Source organism: Entelurus aequoreus, linkage group LG03 (genome assembly GCF_033978785.1).
Source record: "Entelurus aequoreus isolate RoL-2023_Sb linkage group LG03, RoL_Eaeq_v1.1, whole genome shotgun sequence".
Lineage (NCBI taxonomy): Eukaryota > Metazoa > Chordata > Actinopteri > Syngnathiformes > Syngnathidae > Entelurus > Entelurus aequoreus.
Genome location: NC_084733.1, coordinates 86,632,829 through 86,653,781, shown reverse-complemented (window position 1 = coordinate 86,653,781; position 20,953 = coordinate 86,632,829). Strand labels below are relative to the sequence as shown.

Below are 20,953 nucleotides of genomic sequence, written 5' to 3'. Positions count from 1 at the left end.
GAAGTGAACACTAATAATGTTGTGAATACTGTATAGAGTAGGCTAACCCATGTGGTTCCTGTGGCTGCGAACAAAAGTTGTAATTACTGTAGTGACTAAATAACATTGTGATTCATTCAGGTGAATGCGGTATGTATTTATGTCAACTCTGTTGATCCTTTTTCAATTCTTTAAACACCAAAACATCTTCAAATGGTGCCTTTTCTTCCTATTTTTTGCATGTTCAACTGCTAAAAAAACCAGGAGCTTATTTTCAGTCTTTTTCATGAAGTTCAAACGCCATGCCCGGTGTTGGTCCCGGCCGTCCTTCCGAGACGAGCCCAATTAGCCCCGTGGTCCCTGCCAGCGGGAGGCCGGTTCATAAGATTTCCTAAAAAAAAAAAGCTGCTGTGTCGCTCCTCCGCACAAAGGGAGCAGTGCATTGTGGGAGGAGGACATGACAATGCAACGCTGCAGGAGCCTACATCCCCACGGACAGTTCCTGCAGGACCACCTGCTGGGAGGCTCAGGTCCCAACATGCCCTGCACCAGTACCACCAGTACCTACTTCTGTTTGAGGAACAACAAAGGAGCAAAAAAGACAAAGGTTGTTTCGCGACAGTATTTATTCTACCATCCACCTCACCGACGTCTCACTCCTTTCATGTTTTCACTCCATGACTTGGATTTCTTTAAAAGCAAAAACTGTTGCAGACTTTTACATCAGCACACACACACACACACACGCACACACACACACACACAATCTTGTATTTCTGACCTTCTTGAGACCTCCGAAAAATGCCTACCTCTTTAGGACCACCCTTTCTAGATATATAAAGATGTGTATTTACAACATTAATAATATATACATACTATGCAAACATCAAAAAAGCTTGTTGTGAAAAACGAGTTGGAATTTCACAAGAAAAAGGTCACAATTTCACAAGAAAAACGTAGAATTTTGGCAGTATTATAATAAAAGTCGTCCTTTTACTCAACGCAAGTCAGAATTTTACAAGAAAAACTGAACATTTCTGCAATATTATGATAAATGTTGGAATTTTACTCAATAACAGTCGCAATTTTTTAATTTTGGCAATTTTATGATAAGTGTCGTAATTTTACTCGACAAAAGTCACAATTTTATAAGAAAACTTGAAAAATTTGGGCAATTTTATGAAAGGAGTCGGAATTTTACTCGACGAAAGTCCCCATTTTGTAAGAAAACTTTAACATTTTGGCAATATTATAATAGCAAAAATAATTTGACTTGGCAAAATTATGACAAAAGCAAAAAGATTTCACTATTTTACAAGAACAACCCCAAAAAAATTGGTAACATTGTCTGAATTTTATATGACAAACGTCACCGTTTTGCATTAAAAAGTAATAATTTTACGAGAAAATATGGCAATATTACAGAAACAGAAAGAATATGAGAAATTGTTCCCAATTTTATAAGAAAAAAGTCGACACATTGTGAGAAAAAAACTGCTTTTAGTTAATTTTTTGTTTGCAAATGTTTTTTTAATCTTCATTATTTACTTCACGCTATACAGTATGTCTCTATATACATATTTATTTATTTGTTTTAAATAAATTTTGGCCAAAAGGGGGCGCATTTCAATTTCTAACACTCACTTGTTATTTCATATGTTGACCAGAGGGGGAGCACTTTTAAAAGCGACACACAGTCAATTTGAAAAATCCCTCCTTTTTGGGACCACCCTCATTTTGATAGATTTCACCACCAGGGGTGCAAATGAGACATTCTCTATTAGATGCAATGTTATTGGGACCATGATTTATGTCATCACTTGTTCACACCTCCTCATATGGAAGCTACTTTTCCTTGTTCAAGTCTCAAGAAGGGTAGAAATACAAGGACACACACACAAACACACATTCTTGTTTTTCTTACCTTCTTGAGACCTCCGAAAAATGCCTACCTCTTTAGGACCAGCCTTTCTAGATATATAAAGATGTGTATTTACAACATTAATAATATATACATACTATGCAAACATAAAAAAAGCTTGTTGTGAAAAACGAGTTGGAATTTCACAAGAAAAAAAGGTCACAATTTCACAAGAAAAACGTAGAATTTTGGCAGTATTGTAATAAAAGTCGTCCTTTTACTCAACGCAAGTCAGAATTTTACAAGAAAAACTGAACATTTCTGCAATATTATGATAAAAGTTGGAATTTTACTCAATAACAGTCGCAATTTTTTAATTTTGGCAATTTTATGATAGGTGTCGTAATTTTACTCGACAAAAGTCACAATTTTATAAGAAAACTTTAAAAATTTGGGCAATTTTATGAAAGGAGTCGGAATTTTACTCGACGAAAGTCCCCATTTTGTATGAAAACTTTAACATTTTGGCAATGTTATAATAGCAGAAATAATTTCACTTGGCAAAATTATGACAAAAGCAAAAAGATTTCACTATTTTACAAGAACAACCCCCAAAAAATTGGCAATATTGTGGTACAAGTCTGAATTTTATATGACAAACGTCACCGTTTTGCATTAAAAAGTAATAGTTTTACATTAAAGTCATCATTTTACGAGAAAATATGGCAATATTACAGAAACAGAAAGAATATGAGAAATTGTTCCCAATTTTATAAGAAAAAAGTCGACACATTGTGAGAAAAAGACTGCTTTTAGTTCATTTTTTGTTTGTAATTGTTTTTTTAATCTTCATTATTTACTTCACGTTATTACAGTATGTCTCTATATACATATTTATTTATTTATTTTAAATTAATTTTGGCCAAAGGGGGGCGCATTTCAATTTCTTACACTCACTTGTTATTTCATATGTTGACCAGAGGGGGAGCACTTTTAAAAGCGACACACAGTCAATTTGAAAAATCCCTCCTTTTTGGGACCACCCTCATTTTGATAGATTTCACCACCAGGGGGTGCAAATGAGACATTCTCTATTAGATGCAATGTTATTGGGACCATGATTTATGTCATCACTTGTTCACACCTCCTCATATGGAAGCTACTTTTCCTTGTTCAAGTCTCAAGAAGGGTAGAAATACAAGAACACACACACACACATTCTTGTTTTTCTTACCTTCTTGAGACCTCCGAAAAATGCCTACCTCTTTAGGACCAGCCTTTCTAGATATATAAAGATGTGTCTTTACAACATTAATAATACATACATACTATGCAAATATAAAAAAAGCTTGTTGTGAAAAACGAGTTGGAATTTCACAAGAAAAAGGTCACAATTTCACAAGAAAAACGTAGAATTTTGGCAGTATTATAATAAAAGTAGTCCTTTTACTCAACGCAAGTCAGAATTTTACAAGAAAAACGGAACATTTCTGCAATATTAGGATAAAAGTTGGAATTTTACTCAATAACAGTCGCAATTTTTTAATTTTGGCAATTTTATGATAAGTGTCGTAATTTTACTCGAAAAAAGTCACAATTTTATAAGAAAACTTTAAAAATTTGGGCAATTTTATGAAAGGAGTCGGAATTTTACTCGACGAAAGTCCCCATTTTGTATGAAAACTTTAACATTTTGGCAATATTATAATAGTAAAAATAATTTGACTTGGCAAAATTATGACAAAAGCAAAAAGATTTCACTATTTTACAAGAACAACCCAAAAAAAAATTGGCAATATTGTGGTACATGTCTGAATTTTATATGACAAACGTCACCGTTTTGCATTAAAAAGTAATAGTTTTACATTAAAGTCATAATTTTACGAGAAAATATGGCAATATTACAGAAACAGAAAGAATATGAGAAATTGTTCCCAATTTTATAAGAAAAAAGTCGACACATTGTGAGAAAAAAACTGCTTTTAGTTAATTTTTTGGTTGTAATTGTTTTTTTAATCTTCATTATTTACTTCACGCTATACAGTATGTCTCTATATACATATTTATTTATTTATTTTAAATTAATTTTTGCCAAAAGGGGGCGCATTTCAATTTCTTACACACACTTGTTATTTCATATGTTGACCAGAGGGGGAGCACTTTTAAAAGCGACACACAGTCAATTTGAAAAATCCCTCCTTTTTGGGACCACCCTCATTTTGATAGATTTCACCACCAGGGGGTGCAAATGAGACATTCTCTATTAGATGCAATGTTATTGGGACCATGATTTATGTCATCACTTGTTCACACCTCCTCATATGGAAGCTACTTTTCCTTGTTCAAGTCTCAAGAAGGGTAGAAATACAAGGACACACACACACACACACACACATTGTTTTTCTTACCTTCTTGAGACCTCCGAAAAATGCCTACCTCTTTAGGACCAGCCTTTCTAGATTTATAAAGATGTGTATTTACAACATTAATATTATATACATACTATGCAAATATAAAAAAAGCTTGTTGTGAAAAACGAGTTGGAATTTCACAAGAAAAACGTAGAATTTTGCAGGATTGTAATAAAAGTCGTCCTTTTACTCAACGCAAGTCAGAATTTTACAAGAAAAACTGAACATTTCTGCAATATTATGATAAAAGTTGGAATTTTACTCAATAACAGTCGCAATTTTTTAATTTTGGCAATTTTATTACAGGTGTCGTAATTTTACTCGACAAAAGTCACAATTTTATAAGAAAACTTTAAAAATTTGGGCAATTTTATGAAAGGAGTCGGAATTTTACTCGACGAAAGTCCCCATTTTGTATGAAAACTTTAACATTTTGGCAATATTATAATAGTAAAAATAATTTGACTTGGCAAAATTATGACAAAAGCAAAACGATTTCACTATTTTACAAGAACAACCCCAAAAAAATTGGTAACGTTGTCTGAATTTTATATGACAAACGTCACCGTTTTGCATTAAAAAGTAATAATTTTACGAGAAAATATGGCAATATTACAGAAACAGAAAGAATATGAGAAATTGTTCCCAATTTTATAAGAAAAAAGTCGACACATTGTGAGAAAAAGACTGCTTTTAGTTCATTTTTTGTTTGTAATTGTTTTTTTAATCTTCATTATTTACTTCACGTTATTACAGTATGTCTCTATATACATATTTATTTATTTATTTTAAATTAATTTTGGCCAAAAGGGGGCGCATTTCAATTTCTTACACGCACTTGTTATTTTATATGTTGACCAGAGGGGGAGCACTTTTAAAAGCGACACACAGTCAATTTGAAAAATTCCTCCTTTTTGGGACCACCCTCATTTTGATAGATTTCACCACCAGGGGGTGCAAATGAGACATTCTCTATTAGATGCAATGTTATTGGGACCATGATTTATGTCATCACTTGTTCACACCTCCTCATATGGAAGCTACTTTTCCTTGTTCAAGTCTCAAGAAGGGTAGAAATACAAGAACACACACACACACACACATACACATTCTTGTATTTCTTACCTTCTTGAGACCTCCAAAAAATGCCTCCCTCTTTAGGACCACCCTTTCTAGATATATAAAGATTTGTATTTACAACATTAATAATATATACATACTATGCAAATATAAAAAAGGTAAGCTATAGGTACAATTTTTTTGTTTTGAATTTTTTGTTTGTAATTGGTTTTTAATCATCATTTACTTCAAGTTATTACAGTATGTCTCTATATACATATTTATTTATTTTTTTAAATTAATTTTGGCCAAAGGGGTGCATTTCAATTTCTTACACACACTTGTTATTTCATATGTTGGCCAGACGCGGGGTTTGAATGGGGGAAGTACTTCCTTAGCTGCCGTCTTTTTTTTTTAATCATATATTGCTGCCTTTGCACCTGTCAATGTTTACTTTTGTATGCACATTAAATCAACAAAAAAAAAATCCTGACTTTGGAGCAATGTTCACGGACTCTAGTATTTGGCTCTCTATTAGATGCCATGGTTTTCCGTGATTTATGTCCTAACTTGTTCACCGGTTGTTGATGTCTCAAGAAGGGTAGCAATGCAAGAACACACACACACACAGACACACACACATACACACACACCTCCTCACACAGACAAGTCGCCGACAGGAAGCAGAGACAAACTTTAATAGAACAGAATTTCTTTTCTTTTTTTCCCGCAATGACAGCATGCAAATCTTTACTTCAACCAGTCAACAGACAGAAATAGAATGGCCGACGACAAACTGTCAAACTAAATCTAGAAATGAGAGGATCCCACTCCAGAATGCGCTCAGTCAGCTTTGGGGGGTGGGTGGGGGGTGGGGGGGGGGGTGGGGTGTATTTACAGTATGAAAAGAATGTACAAAAGGTGGCCTTCTACACAGTGAGATCTAGCCTTCTAGAAGTGTGTCCGGGGTCGAGATAGCAGTAGTCAAAGGTTGCTTTAGAACAATCACCTAATATTCCACCTTAGAACCCGCAGTGGAACCTCCAAAGTCCAACCACCGCGTGGCCTTCAAGCACAATTTCCTTGTGGAAAAAACTTTTTACGGAAAACACCACCTTAACCTTCGAGGTTTAGCCCGGTATATTTGGCTTGTCCTTGCCGGCAATCCACCTGCGTTCGTATTTTGGCAAATCTTTGGTTGATACATTTTTTCCATACAATTTTCATAGTGTAGGGTCAGGGTAACCCTAACGCTAACCCTAATCCTAACCACACCCCCAACCCTAGCCCTAACCCTAACCAACTATTTTTCTTTATGCCTAACCATAACCCTAATCCTAATCCTAACCCTAATCCTAACCCTAACCCCAACCCAAACCCTAACCCTAACCCTAACCCTAACCCTAACCAACCCTAACCCTAATCCTAACCACACCCCAACCCTAGCCCTAACTCTAACCAACTATTTTTCTTTATGCCTAACCATAACCCTAATCCTAATCCTAACCCTAACCCCAACCCTAACCCTAACCCTAATCCTAACCACACCCCCAACCCTAGCCCTAACCTTAACCAACTATTTTTCTTTATGCCTAACCATAACCCTAATCCTAATCCTAACTCTAATCCTAACCCCAACCCCAACCCTAACCCTTTCCTAAAAAAAAAAAAAAAGATAATATCATGGAAAAGTGTATTTATTTCCATAATTCCATTCAAAAAAGTTAAACGTCCATAGATTATAGAGTCAGGGCCCACAACTTAAACCATTTCAAGTGTGCAGTTGTTCGTTTGTACTGTATTTTCCCGTTTATATATTTTTCTTCTCAAAACTCGACAGCGCGCCTTCTAACGCCCTAATGGACGGAATAATTCTGGTTGTGCTTACCGACCTCGGCGCAATTTTATTTGGTACATGGTGTCATGATAAGTGTGACCAGTAGATGGCAGTCACATATAGGAGATACGTGTAGACTGCAATGTACGGAATAAATCTGGTTGTGCTTACCGACCTCGGAGCAATTTTATTTGGTACATGGTGTAATGATAAGTGTGACCAGTAGATGGCAGTCACACATAAGAGATACGTGTAGACTGCAATGTTATGGCAATATGACTCAAGTAAACAACACCAACATTTTATGTGTTCCATTGAAAATATAGAACAAAAATCTATCAAACATGTTTTAGTACGACTTTGGTAAGATATGAAGCCGCACCGCTTGATGTGCTTCAACATAGGAGTATTATTATGGTGTGTGTATAAGGTAAGACATATTATCTGGCGTTTTTTTTGCACAATATTATGCAAAAGCAACTTTTCTTACCTTCTGGTACCTGCTGATCTGTATTTGGGATGTACATAAATCCTGAAAAATTGCGCGCCTCCGCCTTTGTAGTCGATAAGCTTCTTCTTTTTCTCTATTTCTTGTTATGAGACATTCATCCTCCAATGTTATCATTTCTAATATAAAGTAGTGTAAAGTTCTTACTTATATCCGTCAGTAAACTCGCCATGAACGCGCTAAAACATACCGGTGTAGTGAGTTTACATTATTCACCTAAGGAACTTTAGTTATTAGAGAGTTCCGGTCGGACGTTTTTTTCACGGGGCGTTGTTGTTTTCCGGATGAGGAGATGCTGACTCCGTTATTGATTGAAGTAAAGTCTGAATGTCATTAAAACAGTTAGCGCCATCTTTTTGACGACTTCTTCCCCTCCCGTCCTTGCACGCTACAACAAATATGACGGGGGAGAAGACGCTGTCGAAGGTGAGCCACGTAAATAAGACCCGCCCACAAAACGTCAGAAAGCGGCTTGAAGATGATCTGTAAAACATAATCCATGCAACATTTTGACCAAAGAACCACCATTACATGTTATGTAGACCGCAAGGAAGTCTTTTACATTTAGAACAAAATCATAATAATATGACTCCTTTAATGCGCCTTATAATCCGGTGCGCCTTATATATGAAAGAAGATCAAAAATAGACCATTCATCGGCAGTGCGCCTTATAATCCGGATTTGCTCTATGGTCCGGAAAATACGGTACATAATTCGGGCCTCCAGCTCACAAAAACCCCCGAAAACGGGATTTGGAAAAATGAGAATACCGCGAAGAAATTGACTGGGCATGAATGTTTGAAAGAGAGTGTCGCACTATACTCGTCTACTAAAATCGGGTTGTCATTAAATTGCTTCAATTGTCTCAGTTAGGATGAATATGGGGAAGACTTGACAACTGTCCAGAAGACCATCATTGATACCCTCCATAGGATGTAAAGTTTATAGCTAAGGAGGTTTGCGGGGGACGAGCCGACTGTGATCTTCTGCCGATTATCAAACCGAGAGGGTTCATCAATCTGCCAGAGAAGTCGTGCCCTGGCACACCATTATCATCATTCCAAACACTTTTTTACACTTTTGTACTGAAACAAATATACCTACAACTCATTAAATGAAAATATAGAAAAAAACTACCGGCAGCGGTAAAGTTTAGCTCCATGAAGGAAAGAAGAAAGTGAATGAATGTTTATAACTGAATACATTTACATATACATAAAAAATATATATTTTTAATGAATTAAGTAACGTTTATGAAAACCTTTTTCCAAAACACAATATAGAATTTGAGATACACTATATTGCCAAAAGTATTTGGCCACCCATCCACATGATGAGAATCAGGTGTCCTAATCACTTAGGCATGGAGACTGTTTCTACAAACATTTGTGAAAGAATGGGCCGTCATCAGTGACTTCCAGCGTGGAACTGTCACAGGATGCCACCTGTGCAACAAATCCAGTCGTGAAATTTCCTCGCTCCTAAATACTCCTAAGAAAGAAAGACGAGTCTGGGTTCGGAGGTTGCCAGGAGAACGGTACATTTCGGACTGCATTGTACCGAGTGTGAAATTTGGTGGAGGAGGAATTATGGTGTGGGGTTGTTTTTCCAGGAGTTGGGCTCGGCCCCTTTAGTTCCAGTGAAAGGAACTTTGAATGCTCCAGGATACCAAAAACATTTTTGGACAAAGCAAGGTCCATAAAGACATGGATGACAGAGTCTGGTGTGGATGAACTTGACTGGCCTGCACAGAGTCCTGACCTGAACCTGATAGAACACCTTCTGGATGAATTAGAACGGAGACTGAGAGCCAGGCCTTCTCCACCAACATCAATGTGTGACCTCACCAATGCGCTATTGGAAGAACGGTGGAAAATTCCTTATAAACACACTCCGCAACCTTGTGGACAGCCTTCCCAGACGAGTTGAAGCTGTAATAGCTGCAAAAAGGTGGACCGACGTCATATCGAACCCTATGGGTTAGGAATGGGATGGCACTTCAAGTTCATATGTGAGTCAAGGCAGGTGGCCAAATACTTTTGGCAATATAGTGTATAACAGGATAATGCATACATTTATCATTTGTTTTCAAAAAAGTGGGACCCCATTTTTATGACTTGATGGGGACCCCGTTTGGAAAGTTCCTAGCGGCCAACACCGTTTGACTTTGGAGGTTCCACCGGAATGTCTTCCATACATGTCAAACATGTAACCTTTTTTTTTTTTTTTTTTTTTTTTTTTTTTCTTTCATTCGGACTTTCACTTTTACTTGCACATTTCACAAACAGAATGTCACGATGCGTCACGTATTCGTCAAAACGAGCCGACGTTTCACGTCCGTTCTTTCCCGCTCCGGGATGAACGTGGAGTTGTCCCATTTACAAGAGTACGGCGGGGGGAGGGAAAAAAAAAAAAAAAAAAAAATATCTAAAATAATCGAATGCAGAAGCGGACCGGACGGAATATTCACAACAACAATGGCGTCCGTGGGGAATGAAGGTGTGTGCTTGGTCATCGTCCAGGACAAAAAAACAGACAAGAAGCGCTCCTTTCCGACTTTGACGACTATCTTGAAAAATAAAGTGTTTCTCAGTATGTTTAGGCAACGATGATTCCCTCCCAACACTTCCGCTCGCTGTGCTTTCCTCATGGAACAAGATGTGCTGGTCGCTATCCCCCCCCCGGAGGAGGCCTCCACCGTCCCCTCTTGAAAAAAAACAAAACATGCAGAGTTTGACATCAGATGAGCTCACCGTTTGGGATAAAAAGAAGAAAAAAAATCCCTCCACGTTTCGGCGGGTTCATGCTCGGCGAGGCCCCCTCCCACCCTCCTTCCCTTCCCGCGTCTACAAGGCGGATACTCGCACAATGTTGCTTTGAGAGTACGCCGAGGCGGTGCTGGACGAGCCGTCGCCGTCCGACGACGTCACCACCGGGGCGGCCAGGCTGACCATGGAGGGGCTGATGTACACCTGGTCGCGTTTCAGCGGCACCGTCTCGTCCAGTTTGGCGTTCAGGTTGGAGCGACTGGGGAAAGGGCGGAAGAAGAAGCGGGATGAAAGACCCAAGTACAACAAGAAAGCTCCAATACTCTTTGTTAGCGTAATACCAGCAATGCCTATAAACGGCCATTAGGGGGCGGAAAGAGTGACGGCGAGAAAAGTCCATCGAGTGACACCTCGTATTAAAGACGCCGCCGATGGCTTTCCAGGTACGTAAATACCTTGTCAATATGTTCTCATGCAATGACGCAATTACCCCAAAACACTTTTTTTTTGGCTTGACACTAGATCATCTAGGCCAGGGGTGTCGAACTTGATTTCATTACAAAACCGGTAAAGTTGGCACGTTGTGTAAATGGTAAATAAAAACAGAATACAATGATTTGCAATTGCTTTTCAACTTATATTCAACTGAATAGACTGCAAAGACAAGATATTTTATGTTTGGTGCCTGCAACATGTTGCAGAAAAGCTGGCACAAGTGGCAAAAAAGACTGAGAAAGTTGAGGAATGCTTATCGGACACTTATTTGGAACATCCCACAGGTGAACGGGCTAATTGGGAACAGGTGGGTGCCATGATTGGGTGTAAAAGCAGCTTCCGTGAAATGCTCAGTCGTTCACAAACAAGGACGGGGCGAGGGTCACCACTTTGTCAACAAATGCGTGAGCAAATTGTTTAAGAACAACATTTCTCAACCAGCTCTTGCAAGGAATTTAGGGATTTCACCATCTACGCTCCGTAATATCATCAAAAGGTTCTGAGAATCTGGAGAAATCACTGCACGTAAGCGATGATATTACGGACCTTGGATCCCTCAGGCGGTACTGCATCAAAAAGCGACATCAGTGTGTAAAGGATATCACCACATGGGCTCAGGAACACTTCAGAAAACCACTGTCAGCAATTACAGTTGGTCGCTACACCTGTAAGTGCAAGTTAAAACTCTACTATGCAAAAAGCGAAAGCCATTTATCAACAACACCCAGAAACGCCGCCGGCTTCGCTGGGCCCGAGCTCATCTAAGATGGACTGATACAAAATGGAAAAATGTTCTGTGGTCTGACGAGTCCATATTTTAAATTTTTTTTGGAAACTGTGGATGCCGTGTCCTCCGCACCAAAGAGGAAAAGAACCATCCGGATTGTTCTAGGCGCAAAGTTCAAAAAGCCAGCATGTGTGATGGTATGGGGGTGTATTAGTGCCCAAGGCATGGGTAACTTACACATCTGCTGAAAGGTACATACAGGCTTTGGAGCAACATATGTTGCCATCCAAGCAACGTCATCATGGACGCCCCTGCTTATTTCAGCAAGACAATAAAATATAATTTTAAATATCTTGTCTTTGCAGTCTATTCAATTGAAAAGAAGTTGAAAAGGATTTGCAAATCATTGTATTCTCTTTTTATTTACCATTTACACAATGTGCCAACTTCACTGGTTTTGGGGCTCTGGCCCCCCGGGGCCTTGTGACTTTGACATCTGTGATCTCGGCTCTTCAGCGTGGACACATCCCAGCATCAAGGTCCGCGCGCACGTATTAAAGATGGCTAAGAAGCGTTTGTCATTGACAGCGTGTCCTTTTAGACGGCATGTGTCACATCCAAGGTGCCATCTTCCCACGTGGGCACCGATGACGGACTTCACAGCGCGACTCATGGCGGAGTCCAGCCGGTCTGTGAAGGCAATCATCTGGCCTGAGATGCTTCCACGGCCTCGTGACGCCTACAAGTAAGTACAGTATATTCTTTTCACTTGCTCATCCTTCCATTTAGACTGGCCTGGAGTCGGGAGGAAGTTTAGCGGGCTCGCACGAAGAAAAAGGTGAAGCTGGGAAATAATCACCCAGCAGAATAAAGCATTAAAATAGAGGAAGTATATTTCCCCACTTGTTAATATGAAGTGTAAAATAATTGTTTACACATTTTATTTATTTATAGATTTTATACAAATATCGTGTGTTTATTTAAACATTTATTTGTAAATAATCCTATTGTAATAATAAAATACTAAAATTCTAATTAGATTTTTTGAGTGCTGTAAAATAAATCCATAAAAAACCTGATTTATATTTAATACAAAATAGGGATTACATTTGACAATACTATACATAAATACATTTATTTTATAATAATATTAATGCTTTTTTTTGTCTAATTTCCGTCATCTGACTTCCTGTTGCTGCCGACTCTCCAGAGTCCAGACCCTTAACTATATATATATATATATATATATATATATATATATATATATATATATATATATATATATATATATATATATATATATATATATATATATATATATATATATATATATATATATATATATATATATATATATATATATACATATATATATATATATATATATATATATATATATATATGTATATAATATGTACATATATATATATATATATATATATATATATATATATATATATATATATAATATATGTACATATATATATATATATATATATATATATATATATATATATATATATATATATATGTATATGTATATATATATATATGTATATATATATATATATATATATATATATATATATATATATATATATATATATATATATATATATATATATATATATATTTATATATATGTACATATTATATATATATATATATTTATATATATGTACATATTATATATATATATATATATATATATATATATATATATATATATATATATATATATATATATATATATATATATATATATATATATATATATATATATATATATATATATATATATATATATATATATATATATATATATATATATATATATATATATATATATATATATATATATATATACATACAGACAGTAGGCTCCAGCGACCCCAAAAGGGATAAGCGGTAGAAAATGGATGGATGGATGGATGGAGTATATATATATATATATATATATATATATATATATATATATATATATATATATATATATATATATATATATATATATATATATATATATATATATATATATATATATATATATATATATATATATATATATACATATATATGAATAAATACATATATAAATATACATATATATAAATATATATATACATATATAAATATACATATATATATACGTATATATGTATATATACATATATGTATATGTATTTTAAGATTAAAGTACCAATGATTGTCACACACACACTAGATGTGGTGAAATTTGTTTATATGTATATATGTATATTTATATATATATATATATATATATATATATATATATATATATATATATATATATATATATATATATATATATATATATATATATATATATATATATATATATATATATATATATATATATATATATATATATATATATATATATATATATATATATATATATATATATATATTTATATTTATTTATTTACATATATGTATATGTATATTCATATACATATATGTAAATATATGTATATATGAATATATATTTATGTGTATATTTAAATATGTATACATATATATATATATAACTGTATATATATATATATATATATATATATATATATATATATATATATATATATATATATATATATATACAGTTATATATATATATATATATATATATATACAGTTATATATATATATATATATATATATATATATATATATATATATGTATATTCATATACATATATGTATATATGAATATATATTTATGTGTATATTTAAATATGTATACATATATATATATATAACTGTATATATATATATATATATATATATATATATACATATATATATATATATATATATATATATATACAGTTATATATATATATATATATATATATATATATATATATATATATATATACAGTTATATATATATATATATATATATATATATATATATATATATATATATATATACATATATACATATATATATATATATATATATATATATATATATATATATATATATATATATATATATATATATATATATATATATATATATATATATACATATATATTTCACATATATATCTCCTGGCCATGTCACATGTTCTTGTTGCTAGGCAGAATTTGTCAGTCAAACTCTGCTGTTTCCTCCGGGGCAAAGAATTCACTCGCCGCCTCACACACCCGATTCAAGGGTCTGGAGAGACGGCAGCAACAGGATGTCAGACTACGGAAATTAAACAAAAAAAAAAAAGCATTAATATTATTATAAAACAAATATATTCATGTATAGTATTGTCAAATTGAATCCCTATTTTGTATTAAATATAAATCATGTTCTTGTGGATTTATTTTACATCACCCAAACAAATCAAGTTATAAAAAAAAAATATATATGTATGTATATATGTGTATATTAATGTATGTATATACTGTATGTGTGTGTATATATGTATATATATGTAAATATATGTATATATATATATGTATATGTATATATACATGTGTATATGTGTGTGTGTATATATGTCTATATATCTGTCTCTTCTTATGCAGTATATTTGATTAGTATTTATTTTTTTAATCAGCCTGACCTAAGCCTAATATTTGTGTGTTAAAATAATCTTTGTGATCAACACATACTTTTAAATCTTTGACAAGGTTGTAAAGGTTAGATATAATAATGCAATACAATTAACATCAACAGTAATATGACAAATTCAGTGTTAATATATGAGTGGGCCCCGGGCCCTTCTGTAGTGGAAAAAGTGTGGCCCCGTGGTCTAAAAAGATGAAGAACGTGTGGTTTAGTGCATAATCTGAAAAGGAGTAGAGGGCATGAGCTGGAGTCATGTGGTGGTCCCACAGGGTCCTACCAGCATCCGTCACACCCGCGCCGGCTGGCCCGGGTCGTACCTGTTGGCCACGGGCCTCTCTCGGATCTGGATGGTGCTCAGCTCCTGGTTGTTGGTGCTGGGCAGGCTGAAGCTGTTCTTCTTCCTGTGGCGCCGAGAGCAGCACGAGCTGAAGCCGTGCGGCGAGGACGACAGCGAGGAACTGCGGGAGCTGGACTTTTTCATCACCGAGATCTCCATGCAGTTGGCCTGGAAGGTCTGCTCGTCCACAAACTCATGATTCTGTGACGGGGAAGAAAAGGTAAGTTCTTCATCTCTTACATGCTTTTCTGCATACACCCACATTTACCATCCACTATGTCACACTTGCATCTACCCTCATTTACCATCCACTATTTTACACTTGCATCTACCCTCATTTACCATCCACGATGTCACACTTGCATATACCCTCATTTACCATCCACTATGTCACACTTGCATATACCCTCATTTACCATCCACTATGTCACACTTGTATATACCCTCATTTACCATCCACTATTTTACACTTGCATCTACCCTCATTTACCATCCACTATGTCACACTTGCATCTACCCTCATTTACCATCCACTATGTCACACTTGCATATACCCTCATTTACCATCCACTATTTTACACTTGCATCTACCCTCATTTACCATCCACTATGTCACACTTGCATCTACCCTCATTTACCATCCACTATGTCACACTTGCATATACCCTCATTTACCATCCACTATGTCACACTTGTATATACCCACATTTACCATCCACAATGTCACACTTGCATATACCCTCATTTACCATCCACGATGTCACACTTGCATATATCCACATTTACCATCCACGATGTCACACTTGCATATACCCTCATTTACCATCCACGATGTCACACTTGCATATACCCTCATTTACCATCCACTATGTCACACTTGCATATACCCTCATTTACCATCCACTATGTCACACTTGTATATACCCTCATTTACCATCCACTATTTTACACTTGCATCTACCCTCATTTACCATCCACTATGTCACACTTGTATATACCCACATTTACCATCCACGATGTCACACTTGCATATACCCTCATTTACCATCCACTATTTTACACTTGCATCTACCCTCATTTACCATCCACTATGTCACACTTGCATCTACCCTCATTTACCATCCACTATGTCACACTTGCATATACCCTCATTTACCATCCACTATGTCACACTTGTATATACCCACATTTACCATCCACAATGTCACACTTGCATATACCCTCATTTACCATCCACGATGTCACACTTGCATATATCCACATTTACCATCCACGATGTCACACTTGCATATACCCTCATTTACCATCCACGATGTCACACTTGCATATACCCTCATTTACCATCCACTATGTCACACTTGCATATACCCTCATTTACCATCCACTATGTCACACTTGTATATACCCTCATTTACCATCCACTATTTTACACTTGCATCTACCCTCATTTACCATCCACTATGTCACACTTGTATATACCCACATTTACCATCCACGATGTCACACTTGCATATACCCTCATTTACCATCCACGATGTCACACTTGCATATACCCTCATTTACCATCCACGATGTCACACTTGCATATACCCTCATTTACCATCCACTATGTCACACTTGCATATACCCTCATTTACCATCCACTATGTCACACTTGTATATACCCTCATTTACCATCCACTATTTTACACTTGCATCTACCCTCATTTACCATCCACTATGTCACACTTGTATATACCCACATTTACCATCCACGATGTCACACTTGCATATACCCTCATTTACCATCCACTATGTCACACTTGCATATACCCTCATTTACCATCCACTATGTCACACTTGCATATACCCTCATTCACCATCCACTATGTCACACTTGCATATACCCTCATTTACCATCCACTATGTCACACTTGTATATACCCTCATTTACCATCCACGATGTCACACTTGCATATACCCTCATTTACCATCCACTATTTTACACTTGCATCTACCCTCATTTACCATCCAGTATGGAAAGAGCGCCATTGGAAAAATGATCTGGTTCTGATAAATGTGCAGTCCACGTGTTGTGCTGCGGTCCATTTACCTCCCGTCTGAATGACGTCACAATATTATTTTAATGTGGCCCGCCACTTCATTTAGTTGGTCTGCAACGTTTTTAATTTGGCCCTCCACATCATTTATTGTGGTCTGCCACATCATTTAACGTGGTCTGCAACGTTATATCAATTGGCACTCCACATCATTTAAAGTGGCCTGCAACATTTTTAACATGGCCCTCCACATCATTTATTGTGGTCTGCCACATCATTTAATGTGGTCTGCAACGTTATATCAATTGGCACTCCACATCATTTAAAGTGGCCTGCAACATTTTTAACATGGCCCTCCACATCATTTAATGTGGTCTGCAACATTATTTAAAATGGCCTGCCACATCATTTATTGTGGTCTGCCACATCATTTATTGTGGTCTGCAACATTTTTAATTTGGCCCTCCACATCATTTAATGTGGTCTGCAACATTATTTAATTTGGCCTGCCACATCCATTTATTGTGGCCTGCAACATTTTTAATTTGGCCCTCCACATCATTTAATGTGGTCTGCAACATTATTTAATTTGGCCTGCCACATCATTTTTTGTGGTCTGCCACATCATTTAATGTGGTCTGCCACATCATTTAATGTGGTCTGCAACGTTATTAAAGTTGGCCTGCTACTTCATTTAATGTGATCTGCAACATTATTTAAATTGGCCTGCCACATCATTTAATGTGGTCTGCCACATCATTTATTGTGGCCTGCAACATTTTTCATTTGGCCCTCCACATCATTTAAAGTGGTCTGCAACATTATTTAATTTGGCCTGCCACATCATTTATTGTGGTCTGCCACATCATTTATTGTGGTCTGCAACGTTATTAAAGTTGGCCTGCTACTTCATTTAAAGTGGTCTGCAACGTTTTTAAATTGGCCCCCCACATCATTTAACGTGGTCTGCCACATTATTTAATGTGGCCTGCCACATAATTAATGTGGCCTGCCACATAATTAATGTGGTCTGCCACATCATTTATTGTGGTCTGCCACATCATTTATTGTGGTCTGCAACGTTATTAAAATTGGTCTGCCACATAATTAATGTGGTCTGCCACTTCATTTATCGTGGTCTGCAATGTTATTAAAATTGGTCTGCCACATCATTTAATGTGGTCTGCAACGTTTTTAATTTGGCCCTCCACATCATTTAATGTGGTCTGCCACATTATTTAATGTGGCCTAAAAAAAAAAAAAATGTAACTACAATTACAAATTTTTTTTAAAATTAGAAAACATTAAAAAAAGTTACAAAAAATTACAACAAATTACAAAAAATTAAAAAATATAAAAAAAATTAAAAAATTAGAATTTTTTTTTTTAATTTAAAAAAATAAATACAAATAATTTAAAAAAATAAAATAAAATGAAGATTTTTATTTAAATTACAACATTTTTAATAAAAAAAAAATACAAAAAAAATTAAAAAATAGAAATACAATTTCTTTTTTTTTTAAATTAACAAAAATTTAAAAAAAAATGTAATTAAAAAAATAAAATAAAATTAAATTTAATTAAAACAATTAAAACAATTTGAAAAAAATAAAAAATTAAATTAAATAAATTGCCTGCCACTTAATTTAATGTGGTCTGCAACGTTATCTGAATTGGCACTCCGCATCATTTAACGTGGTCTGCCACATCATTTAATGTTGTCTGCAACGTTATTTAAAATGGCCTGCCACATCATTTAATGTGGTCTGCCACATCATTTAATGTGGTCTGCAACGTTATTTAATCTGGCCTGCCACATCATTTAATTTGGCCTGCAACGTTTTTAATTTGGCCCTCCACATCATTTAACGTGGTCTGCCACATTATTTAAAATGGCCTGAAAAAATAATAAAAATAAATTTGGCCTGCCACATAATTTAATGTGGTCTGCAACGTTATTAAAGTTGGCCTGCTACTTCATTTAATGTGGTCTGCAACATTATTTAAATTGGCCAGCCACATCATTTAATGTTGGCCTGCCACATCATTTAATGTGGTCTGCCACATACATATGTATATGTATATATACATGTATATATACATGTATATGTATATATACAATACATAATCATTTATTGTGGCCTGCAACATTTTTCATTTGGCCCTCCACATCATTTAATGTGGTCTGCAACATTATTTATTTTGGCCTGCCACATCATTTATTGTGGTCTGCCACATCATTTAATGTGGTCTGCCACATCATTTATTGTGGTCTGCAACGTTTTTAATTTGGCCCTCCACATCATTTAATGTGGTCAGCCACATTATTTAAAGTGGCCTGAAAAAAAATAAAAATTAAATTTGGCCTGCCACATCATTTAATGTGGTCTGCAACGTTATTTAAAGTTGCCTGCCACATCATTTATTGTGGTCTGCCACATCATATAAAGTGGTCTGCTACGATATTTAATTCGGCCTGCCACTTTATTTAACGTGGTCTGCAACGTTATTTAATTTGGCCCTCCACGTCATTTAACGTGCTCCGCGACATTTTCAAAATAAAAGCCCCGCCAGTAAAACGACACGGTGGGGTCTGGAGGCAAAACGACCACTGCCTCCTCAACCGCAGGAAGGTGAGCGCAGCTAAGCAGCGTTTTGTGGCCCCTACAGTTGAACAAATGGCAAGGCCGTCATACAGGACTGCACGGGGGCCAGATGTCCGCATGAAGTGCCATCTGTGCAAGCATTCACTCTCATCCCCCCCGTGACAAATGAGCGCGATTTGAAGGGCGCAGCTCTACACCCAAGGAGCCTCCCAGCAGGGGGCAGCACAGCACCGGTCTGAACTTTGGCACAGCAGCAGACAGTTGATGCAAATATGTGCATTGTGGTCTTATGGGAGCCCCCCCCCCCACACACACACATAAAGCAGCGGGGTCATTAAAAAGGAAGAACTGATTTACTGTCAAGTGTAAAACTCGTGTCGCAGCCTCGCATTTAAAAGGCTCTTAGGCCTCTAAATTATACATGGCGTAAAATCAAGCACGCCGGTTTGTTTGGCGGGAATAATCCTTCTGGCTGGCTGCAGCTATGTTATCTTAACTTGGCGCTGAGGGGAGGAGGCGGAGAGAAGAAGAATGCATGAATATTCCCCAGCCCCCCATTTGCGCGCTATTTTTAACTCCTGCCGCATATGAATAGATTCCACATTTAGCACACGGGTGGAAAAAAAAAAAAAAAAAAAAAAAAATCTCTGTGGTTCTATTTGTGTGACGGCCGGGTGCTGCTGTTAATGGGCCTGCATGATGTGATGAAACGTGCCCAGAAGGAAGGCTTTCTTTG

General features: G+C 35.7%; 1 protein-coding gene across 1 annotated transcript in view; it reads right to left on the bottom strand.

Moving 5' to 3' along the window:
* Positions 1-8,431: 8,431 nt before the first annotated feature.
* LOC133645976 (potassium voltage-gated channel subfamily D member 2-like) overlaps positions 8,432-20,953 on the bottom strand; it is a 34,305-nt gene continuing 21,783 nt past the window's right edge. Inside the window, exons 6-7 of the mRNA XM_062040900.1 lie at positions 15,553-15,773; positions 8,432-10,683 (exon numbers count right to left, since the gene is read on the bottom strand). Coding sequence (XP_061896884.1) covers positions 10,503-10,683; positions 15,553-15,773 — 402 coding nt within the window. The 3' untranslated portion in view covers positions 8,432-10,502. The remainder of the gene's footprint in view (positions 10,684-15,552; positions 15,774-20,953) is intronic.